At 36.6% G+C, this 11,631-nt stretch overlaps 1 protein-coding gene across 1 annotated transcript; it reads right to left on the reverse strand.

The window, feature by feature from the left end:
- Positions 1-219: 219 nt before the first annotated feature.
- On the reverse strand, positions 220-11,631 carry LOC100371625 (CUB and sushi domain-containing protein 3-like). Its single transcript, XM_085507306.1, has 19 exons — positions 11,466-11,631; positions 10,571-10,918; positions 10,235-10,345; positions 10,032-10,076; positions 9,562-9,909; positions 9,065-9,181; positions 7,482-7,829; positions 7,249-7,365; positions 6,401-6,769; positions 5,515-5,631; positions 4,661-5,008; positions 4,462-4,578; positions 3,509-3,859; positions 2,688-2,801; positions 2,012-2,359; positions 1,639-1,755; positions 894-1,241; positions 606-640; positions 220-394 (listed from the first exon to the last, which is right to left on the reverse strand). The coding sequence occupies exons 1-18, from the start codon at positions 11,629-11,631 to the stop codon at positions 636-638; spliced, it is 3,834 nt and encodes a 1,277-aa protein (XP_085363432.1). The 3' UTR covers positions 220-394; positions 606-635.

Here is an 11,631-nt window from a genome sequence, read left to right on the forward strand (position 1 = left end):
ACCTGCCTCTTCTCGATATTCAAGCTCGGCTATGTATGTTACCGTTTGATATGTTGAGTAACAGAAATATATATTAGTAAACTACATGTTCGAGGTCGTTATCATGAGACCAGCAATTGATTTTTGTTTCAGAAACTCTTCATCTTACAAGCTAAAAAAACCTCATGAACACTAATGTAAAATTAGTAAAATGTAAAATAAAATAATGAAATACTCATATTCCGTATTAGCTTTTGATTTATACTCATAATATTTCTGTGTTTGCAGCTCAACTCTGACATAATTTCACAGAGAGAGATGAAATGATCAGCGTATAGCAAAACAGCTAAAGAAGAAGATTCTTGCATCAAAAGCGTTTTTGCTTTTATAAACAGTGGGTAGTAAGATTCTTTTCCTGCTGATAAACAAAATACATTATTAGTTTGCTTTTATCATTAACGGTGAAATTACATTACCAACTGGCTTCATGGCCCAGTAAGTTGAAGCTCATGGTAGTTTAGAATGCTAAATTATCATTAAAAAAATCAACCATGAATAACTTGCAAACTTACTATGGTTAAATAAGCAGAAACTCATATAATGCTAAGAAAGAGCACGTTACTTACATGTGTGTAATTTGTTTCTATTTTAATGTCTTAGGCTGAAATGAAACAAACATGAAAATCATTTCGTCAATATTATTTTGAAGGTACAACCGAGAACATGCTTTTATTATTACGAAAACAGCTTGATTTGTGCCCGCAAACGACAGATTAAAACCCCTACGGAAACGCAGGTTCCGTATGTGATCTTATTAAAAATAAAACACTAATATAATGTAAATCCACATATTTTCTGAATTTCAGAGAAACTGCACTATTTTAGACCTTTTTGAGCAATGTCAGTGACCATACCTGCATCAACGAGACTGATGTGCCATCCTTCGTATTGCACGCTGTCATCAGATATGAAACGAATCCACACGGAGCCATCACCAACATAATTCGTGGGGCAGGTATTTCCTGAATGTGCCCAGATTACGCTAGTCTTGTTGCTCGGTTCGTCTCCTATACCGGCGAAAAAGAAATCATACCCAGATTCGGTATTGAAGAAATTACAAAGAACGTTGATTCTGTTCCCCGGCTTTTGGTTATAGGCTATCCACTCACACACGGTGTTTGGAGGGTATGAATTCGGGTAACCAGGTGAATAAACTTCCACTTTACCGCCTGTCGGTACTTGTAATGTTTGGCTACAATTACCTGTAAATAACGATAATAAGAACCCTGTTTTAATAATGAATATCAAGCTACAGATCAATCGAGCCAGCGCATGAATATGCTACAAATTCCAACATTAACGGTCGAACAAGAGGTATAAAAACATGCGTATCGACGTAGCCTACGCCCTGGGTTAGAATACACGAACTAAGCATATCAGAGCGTATACAGGTATTGAAATAATGAAATAAATGATATCACAATACAGTGGTTACGCAATTTATTATTTGTTTATACCAAGCATGATTCTAGAAAGTTAAAAACAATAGAAATAACATGGTTGGCCGCAAAAACACGTTATACCAAATATAAATAGAAACAGATACATTTACAAATACTTGTAATAACTTGTAACTAACAACAATAATTTCTACACTACCTTTACAAGCATCAAAGTAGTCATGACAGCAATCACCCTTTGATGGGCAAGTTGTCAGACAGCTACAGCCATAGGCAGAATTGTACTGTCCACACTGACCAAAACACGAACCTCCTTCTGCAAATGAGTTAAAAATTAAACATGTACTCAGGCTACAACAGAATATGATTTGAGAATAATCAGTCATCTATGTGATAAACTAATTTTACCGTAATACTGCGCTGAATGTTTCAAAACGACGGCCAACATAAATTTGCCTCTCCTTAGATCACTAATTAGCTGTTTGAAATGGTGCATTAAAGAAGCATTTACATATTCAAAGAGTAATCTTGCAACGATTCGAAACCTCTACGCATAGACAGTATCAACTTACGGACTTGGTACACTACTGCATGGAAACCACGACGATTCACCGATGAATCGGACGTAAAACGCATCCAGATAGTTCGATCATCAGAAATATAGCTTGGTGGCGGAGTGCTTCCACTGTGCCTCCAAATTTCGGCGGTATCTTCGGAGGGAATAATACCGTTTCCGGCGTACACGAAATCACAGCATGACTCGGTATTAAAATCTACGAATTCCACGTAGAGTAGATTGCCATCCGTACTGTGCACAAACCATTCGCATCTTGCCATATCCGGGTAATCGGAGGGATAATTCGGAGTCATTATATCGACATTTTCACCTGGCCCCACGAATAAAGTTCCTCCACAATTTCCTGCAATTTAAAGGTGTATGCGCAATTACGTAACTAGGGTCGAACATCGAGATACGGTGTATGACATCATGTCTTTTGTACAAAGTTCACTTTGGGTTAATTAATTAATTGGATAGGGATGATATATTTTACGTGATTTACATTTATTACTTATTCATATATATGGAAATTCGGACAATACTACCTTGCAGGAAAACATGCATTAAATTGTACCTTAATGTAACCATATGAATTATGCTTTTGAAGAAGAATAAAAAATGTAAAGTCTGTGACGACGAAGAGTCTTATTTCTTACAAAACATCTTATTTTACCATTACCAGCGCTTACCACATTCCTCGAAGTAATCATGACAGCAAGAGCCGTCTCTTGAACAGTTTTCGGCACAGCTGCAGTTGTATTCAACGTTGATGCTTCCACACATATCTTTGCACGAACCAATATCTACCATATTGATTAAAATGCAAATGAATTTACATAATAAACGACATATTAAGTGTTACTTTGAACACCCGGGGCAAGAATGATGACAGAATCATTATAGGCCAAGCCATCTGACGTCATTGGTTTATGATAAACACACATTAATATAATGTGAAAGTTACGCAGGAAATAAACTAAGTTTGTTATTCGAGTTTGTCTTTCCTCAACCAACCAACAATGAAAATGGAGAGAATGACAATTTTGCATACTCACACCTTTTAAATGATATTTAGTAATAATTAATGTTGTGGATATCAATCTCTCACATTCACATATATTATATTTTTTTAAATTGGTATCTAGTACATAAAATAGGAATATCGCCATTGCGTTTTATTAAATCGATATTGCATGTAGTTGATGCTTATTATGCGATTCAAGTAAACGTATTTTTTTCGTGAAATACAAAATAAATTGGTGTTCCAAATACAGATATAATCTATCGAAGAATCGCGAATTGTTGAGCACCTACACACACCTATAGATTCATTTTTTTCATTATTTAATCAGGTTTGGATATCCTAATGTTTGTTTTTTATCAAGATGGAATATCGAAAATAAATGTAATAAATAAATAACATTCAAAAACTACTTGAATATATTCTTAAGACTCGACTTTCTGAACATATTGTTTGCCCTCAATAGCTCATAAACGTTCATTCACATACCGAGATAGCTAACGGTTAAATGGAACCCTTCCAACGCATAGGCGAAGTCCGATATAAACCGGAACCAAAGTTCATTGCCGGTGGATATGAAGTCAAGTGGTAGTGCGTCGCCGGAGTGCGCCCATATCACGCTGGTATTTTGGCTTGGTTCGTCTCCGTTCCCAGCAAAAAAGAAGTCACAGCACTGCTCCGTATTGAAATGGTGAAATTGTACCTTCATCCTTGCCTTCGCATCTGTGGTATTAATAAGTAATTGACATCGGGATTCGTCTGGATAATTTGCAGGGTAGTTGGGTGACGTCCAGTTATAACTTTCACCCCACGATAGACTTACAGTATCGACGCAGTCGCCTATAGAAGCTATGAATAAGAAGACTTGAAGTCTATGTATAACGGTAGGTTGAAGAGTATTATAATTTTACAACTTTATATAAATGCGATCTCCTTAAATCCTATTTCTTCGAGGTACATATTGTGTACATTGTTAAAGAATATTGCGTCATGCTGTGTATATTCACTTAGGATTGATCGTAATAAATAAATACTGTATAACAATGAGAAAACAATGTAAACCAAGTCCAATATAATTGAAACAATGAAAGGTTTTATCGTTTATATATTCTAACAAAATAAAAAGTTCTTAAAGTTTAAAATTACATCACTGCTTCTGGTGTAATTCCATGGCCAATATAAACAGCACAATATATGTAAATGTTTATATTGTTGATGAGTAGTGCGAAATTAACAAAATTATAGTATTTAGGGGGGGGGCTTTCAAATTAAGCTAGATTTGCAAACATTAACTGATCTAAGTGGCGTTGTTCGTCCTCGAAATCACGTACATTGTAGGAATATTTGTCTGGGGGACGGGATTTGTCAGTACTATCAAAATCACAATCACTCACAGAATATATGTAGCGTCTTTATATCCACTGCGTAATAAGAACACTTACCTGCACACGACTCAAAGTAGTCAGGACAACAATCATCATCCAAAACGCAATCAGAATTGCAACTGCAATCCCCATCCCAGTTGAATAAACCACAGAATCCATCACATGACGTAATTGCTGAAAATAATTATAATTACAAATTTATTATCTTTTAAATAGTTTATATTTCGGATTAGTGATGTTTTCCAACGATTCTCACCTCTCTCGCTGATTGTAGCATGGAGCCCTCTATCGGTAACTCCGCCATCGGACGTGAATCTGATCCAGGCGGCTCCAGACCATGTGACATAATCAGCCGGCACTACTGACCCACTATGCCCCCATATTACACTTGATTCCTCACTTGGTGAATCACCGTTGCCAGCATACAGCTTATCGCAGCATTCTTCACTTGAGAAATCATTGAAAGTAACGACTAATCTACCAGTGAATTGCCCAATTACAATCCATTCACAGCGGGCGTTGTTTGGGTAGTTACTTGGATAATTTGGCGTTGTTATATCCACGCTTCCAAGGTACGGCAACACAATGGTTTCCGTACAGTTTCCTAGAAGAAGAAAAAAACATTTAGAAACAAATAAACTCGTAGAAACATATATATGTACACAATAAAGATACAACCGATGACAAAATATTGTTGTCTTTTTTGTACACTCGCCAAGAATTCTATATGTCACGCACTTTATGCATGGTTTAAAAGCCATGCATGAGTCTATCACGTTTATACGAACACACGAACATTGTACACAGTGAATACACATTACATCAATGAGTATCAGGTTCCGAGATGAATGGCGGTCACTTTTATCGCTAAGAAGGCATTAAATCCAGCATTTCTACCATTCTGAAGCCGAATCTCTGCTATTTATCGGCGGATTTGGTTAAAACTTGATATTACACATTACTGAGATATTGCAACCCGTCATATTGTACCTCAGATTGAGCTGAAAATGAGCGAACGCGGTTTCCGGAGCCTTATCTATAAATTATATTACAATCGTCTCCGGACATGAAATTGACACGCTGCTCGTGTGTATGATATAATTTGTTTACCTCCGCACACTTCGAAGTAGTCACCGCAGCAAGTACCAGAAATTTCACATCCGACTTCACAGCTACATGCATGATCTACGTTGTAAGTACCACATAATCCTTCGCATTTACCGCCATCTATTGAAAAAAAATAAAACATAAAGAACCTAATGTATATTGGGGCAAACAAAAAAATAAAATAAAACTACTAGTATATATTAGTACAATACTAAATATAGATAAATTATTTTACTGTGCATATTCACGAACATGTATTTAATAAATGCTGTACGTAGAACGTAGATCTTGTTGCTGAGATATTGAATGAGTTTTTAGAACAAATTAAGCCGTTTTATTTTTTGGCCAAACCTATTTAAAAAAGTAAGCTAAGGCATAACTGGGTTCCCCCTAAGCATGAAACAAACTAGTTTAGTCACTTTGTGAACAGGGAGAAAATTCTCATGAACTAGATCTAACCAGTTGAGAGTCGGTTATACCACTGCAACTTGTCATATGTCACTGCTGAATATGCCTCATGCTGTAAATGACTGTAAATTTCAAAACTCGTGCGAGGGCGCTGTTCATTGTAAAGTATTTCGTTCAGAAACCCGTATAAGATCCGTTAGTGATTACCCACACTTAACCATGAGAAAGTCACACACAAACATAATTATATGTGCTGTGTAAAGAACGAAAGTATCTAAAAATTAAAAATATTACTATTGGAACTACAAACAAAATTCTACTATAAAATCACTCGTTGTGACTGACCGGTTATCAACACTTGAATAACGAATAATGTTGTAGTTTACGTAAGAGGTCGAAAGACAGGCTTCTTTGCTTGATGAATACAAATTTAAGATGTATACAAATATAGCAAACGCCCCCTACAAATATTATAAAATATTTTTTTTCGCATTGGATTCACCTATGTCAGTGAGGAGAGCACGGAAACCTTTGCATGTCACGGAACTATCACTGAAGAATCGCATCCACACAGCCCCGGCAGTTGACAAAAAGTCCGCTGGTCTCAGAGTACCCGAGTAGGCCCATATAACACTGGAAGCTGAGTCTGGTATATAACCGTTCCCCGCAAAGTATAGATCAACATCAGGTTCTGTACAAAAGTCTAAATATTCAACTTCAATTTGAGTTCCTCGCTCGGTCTCTACAATCCATTCACATCTGGAGTGGTTAGGATAATCACTCGGATAATTCGGCGTGGTAACTTCGAATGTTCCGCCTTTCGGAATGGTCACATGTTCTGTGCAGTTACCTACATAAAATACGATCGAAAGCATTGGAAACATTAGGCGAGGTAGCAACAGCTGTATAATAATATATTTACAGTCTACGCTCGGAACATCAAGCATTCAACTGAATAAAGGAACGATGACGCTGACAGTAGATGAAATAAGAACCACATGAGCAGACGATAACCAAATGTTCAACAACAGTCGCGTTACTTTCGGTGATTTGTTGTGGATATCAAAGTTTTGTTCTCGTTTGATTAAAGCCAAGTGAAATTATGTCAAAATCACAGCAGTAATAATTACGTCGGTCGCTAATTAGTTTTTTTTTTTACTCAGTTGTTTGCCAAAATTGAACGTCCTCATGAATAATGTGACCTAATGTGAACAATTCCAAATACTATTTTGTATCACAGAATGCTTGTTTGCTTTACCTCAAGGCAAAGATGTACGCCAAAAAAAATAATTTTATAAACAAAGCTAGCAGAAATACGACTCTGGTTACCTGCACATTGTTCAAAATAATCCGGACAGCAGCTTTCGTCAACGAAGCAGTCGTACATGCAGTTGCAGCTATGTCGCGTGTTATATCCATTGCAGAATCCTTCACAAGAACCGACACCTGAAATAAAATTAACATTCTGACGTAAGTGTGAAGGTGATTGTGACACGTGTTTGACTTTCAAATTATCTGATTTAGTAATAAGTGTTTCACAACGTCGGCATGGGATCACTTACCAATATCTTGTAGAGCAACAACAAACCCTGGGGCAGTTATTTGGGAATCTGATAAAAAACGCATCCACACACTACCGCCCTGGGATAAAAAGTCATCCGGTGGAACAGAGCCGCCATAGGCCCAGATAACCGAGTTGTTTTTGCTCGGATCGATGCCATCACCGGCGAAGAAAAGGTCACAGCACTCCTCTGTTTCGAATTCTAGAAACGTGACGTCGATTTTGGTCTTTAGTTCTGTCGACACAATCCACTCGCATCTAGCATCATTGGGATAGTTGTCAGGGTGATTTGGTGATGTAATAGTAGTATAACCAAGGTAGGGGAGGAAGATTTTCTCAGTACAGTTACCTGACAATGTGAGCAAACAAAAAAGCTTAGAGACAACTACTACGTGCTGTATCGATATTCATACTTATTGCTAATGTCACAAATACACTGTTAGTGATTTACCCACTTTTATTTACAATATTTCCCAATCTAGTTATTTCTTAGCGTTAATTCAAGCCACATATGTATCATATTTTATCGAAATCATTTTACTAATTATAAATAACATTAAAACAATCTCAACCAATATACAAATGTGCTAATCTTCGAGAAAATTATGTTGATCAATTATTGACTAACCTGCGAACTTTTTATTTAATAGCGCCATTCACAAGGCCACAACAATTTCATTATGTGATATTAATGGTAATTAGCTGATCCATTATCGGATATACAAGGCGTAACTATGTGACATGCGAGGTTATGGCTTTCAGTGTTTAATGTAATGTGTATTGTAGTATCATATGACTGTAACAATTACAATGGTTTGTTGCGATCGATGGTATGTTAAAATTAGGTTTGTTAAAAAAAAAAATTTTGGCGTTTTTCAACTGCACATTACGATTTACTAACTATATTGTACATACTTATAAGTAGCCCTCTAGTGACAACTCGCATTATTGGTCTGTCGGCATCCACGATGACAAAATTAAAAAAATCTGGTGTGTTTCACACGAGATTTTTTCTCAATTTGCATCACGTCATATGAAATTATTCTTTAAACAGCGTAATTACCCTGGAACCATGTCAAATCTACTATGTTAGTGTTTTTCAGAATTTGCGGATTCAGTCAGGATGTTTATGCGCACAAATGATTATCTAGTACAATCGATTTGTTCCTTGAAATCCCAACTTTAAAAAATACATGTGTTGAATATGAGCGTAATGAAAATGATTTGCTGGGACAGCTCACTTTAACATGAACAACAAAAACATAAAATCGTGGCTGCGCATATGTAATTTGCTTTGAATTAATGACTAAATTAATGATTCAATTTATGATTCAAGTTTGACTCAGCTGACTTGAATACTTATACTGACTGTTTCGCTAGCATAACATCAGATGCCACGGTCCATAATTCGAAACGTCAACTACGTGATGTCTGCCACTCGCGCTTTGGATAACCCGTGAAATTCCAATGATCCAGTAGATGAAAATATCACATATTCATTTTCAGGTAATATATATATATATATATATATATACAGATACATGTTTCAGGTAAGAATGCAAATGTCGACTTTTCAAAAATTACCTCCACAAATTTCAAAGTAGTCCGAGCAGCAGTCGTCATTCAGCAAACATGAACTTTTGCAGCTACAGCCATGTATATCGTTATAAAGACCACAGTATCCGTCGCACGAACCATGACCTGTTATGAGCGAATTGCAAGGAGTTGTTTAAAGACCACGGAAGTAAATGGCCGACGAGATCTCGTTGATTGAAAGAGAGCCACGAGAGTTGATCTTTTTTGCTAAAAAAGTATTCCGTTTTCCGCCCGTCACCACGTCCACTATTTCAAATATAAAATATCAAGAACTGCAAACGTAATAGCGAATAATCGAACCTTATTTGAATGGCAAAAACAATTATCGTGGTTGTGTTGCTCTACACGAGTTTATTTCGGTGATTTTTAGCGTATATTGAAGTATATTATCCTCTATGCTGGTGATAGGACAGCGACGAATTAATACTACAGGCTATCAACGTAGATGAAAACAAAATACGGCTTCGAATAAATTCGTCACTTACTAGTGTCATGGAGAGTTATATGAAATCCTTTCGACGTTATACTATTATCAGAGTCGAAGGTAAGCCAGACGGAGCCACCAGCAGACAGAAAATTGCGAGGTAGAAATGGTCCGGAATGCTGCCATATGACGCTACTTTCTAGACTAACGTTTTCCCCATTACCAGCAGAGTAAAAATCATAATTAGACTCGGTATTGAAATCGTTGTGCTCGACGAGTACCCGGTAATTGCCAGGAGAGGAGATAAACCAATCACAGTTTGCGTTATTTGGGTAGTCGTCAGGATAGTTAGGCGTCATTATGTCAACACTTCCTCCTTCTGGTAGAACAATACTTGCAGAACAATTTACTAAGAATGGGTGAGAATACATAGATAATTATTAGGTGTTACTCTCATCCATGTTCTGCATTGTTGATATTATATTTTTAGTTAATAACGAATATTGAAAAAAAATACTATGTAAGTCTCACATGGGGTAGGTTGCGTGCTATAAGGAGGTGGATTCACCGTGTTATCTAATGGATGAAAAATAAAACATAACAGACATTAAAAAGATAACATATGCTTATCAGATATTAATATCAACATCAAAGAGTTCACATGAGAGTGGCGCATATGTTTGCCATGGAAATATGTAGGAGGATTAAACATAATTAATCGAATGATAACTTACTCTGGCAGTTGTCATGTACATCTGGACAACAATTATCTACGCACGACACATCGCAGCTGCAATCATCAAAATAGTTGTAATACCCGCATAACCCCGCACATGACTCGTTCACTAAAATATACAGGAGAAACAGACGATAGTTTGCTATATTGTTTAACAGAATACTGTTGTTCGTTGTCGTAGAATATTTAAACAAAGGAAAACATTGAGACAATTTTTGCCACTGATATATATATAAAAAAATGTTGACATTGTAAATATAAATGTAATAATACAAAAATAAAATACTGTACAGCTTACATCGTATCGATTTGAAGAGGCACAGACTTAACTTACTCGTATCATTCAGTCGAATTCGAAATCCACGGAATGTAGTAGACGAATCCGAGATGAACCTCATCCATACCGAGCTTCTATTTGACAGAAAGTTGTCAGGCAAGTCATTTCCCGTATGCTCCCAAATGACGCTTGTTTCCTCGGAGGGTATGTCACCATGGCCGGCAAAGAACTGGTCATAAATTGGTTCCGTCTGGAAGTCCAGAAACCTGACGAATATTTGGTAATTACTATACGAATAGACGATCCACTCACACAAGATGTTAACTGGGTAATCATTGGGATAATTCGGAGAAGTGACGTCAACATATCCTTCTGGTCGTATCACGATTGTTGCTGTACAGTTAGCTGTTAGGAATCAGGAGACAAGACTAATTATCAGTTGCACTGTAAACTACAATATTTTCAATTAGATTATCAATTCAACAGCAGGAACAAACAAATACTGTCAAACTACACGGAGTACATGGATGTTATAAAGTACCTTGCACAGATACTGGGGATGTCTGTAATTGATTTCAGTCTGTGTGCAAAAATCAAATTACTAACCACAGTGTGTCTGGGAATGTGTATCCTTCCATATCCTTCCACGTGCTCTTTGTTGCACGTTAACTTGAACATTAGTAATATATGTCTGTGACAGGAAGTGTCACGATTTCTTCATTCACTAAAATGGTACCTGAATTGACTATTGTAATAATTTAATTTAATTTTTCTCTCTCTCTCTTTTTTTATTTCTGATTGTAATATAAGTTCCAGTTCTACATATGTTAATATGTATAAGCCAGTGCTTAATAAAACATTATCCATCTGTTGCGTAGGTCAACGATTGTTTAATTAAATGTGTTTTACATTAGTTCATTTAATGATAGAGATATAAAGGATAGACTCTTACTTGGACACACCGTGAAGTAATCAGCGCAACAGTCGTTATATATCACACAAGCAGCGTCGCAGTTACACTCACTCCCTGGACTGGATGAACCGCATTTGTTTCTACAAGAGCTACCAGCTGTAAATAGAAGAAAACCACCTAACTCATCTCCTGACTCGTAAACCAT

This window comes from Saccoglossus kowalevskii, chromosome 13, assembly GCF_978046115.1.
Source record: "Saccoglossus kowalevskii chromosome 13, keSacKowa6.1, whole genome shotgun sequence".
NCBI lineage: Eukaryota > Metazoa > Hemichordata > Enteropneusta > Harrimaniidae > Saccoglossus > Saccoglossus kowalevskii.

Bases quoted from the DNA above. Each gene is read 5' to 3' on its own strand.
- LOC100371625 (XM_085507306.1), bottom strand. From the start codon at position 11,631: ATGGTTTACGAGTCAGGAGATGAGTTAGGTGGTTTTCTTCTATTTACA. The intron at 5,009-5,514 runs GTAAACAAATTA...TTCTTCTTCTAG, and splicing joins CTACTTCGAAGTGTGCGGAG to GAAACTGTACGGAAACCATT. The intron at 4,579-4,660 runs GTGAGAATCGTT...AATTATTTTCAG, and splicing joins TGCTACAATCAGCGAGAGAG to CAATTACGTCATGTGATGGA.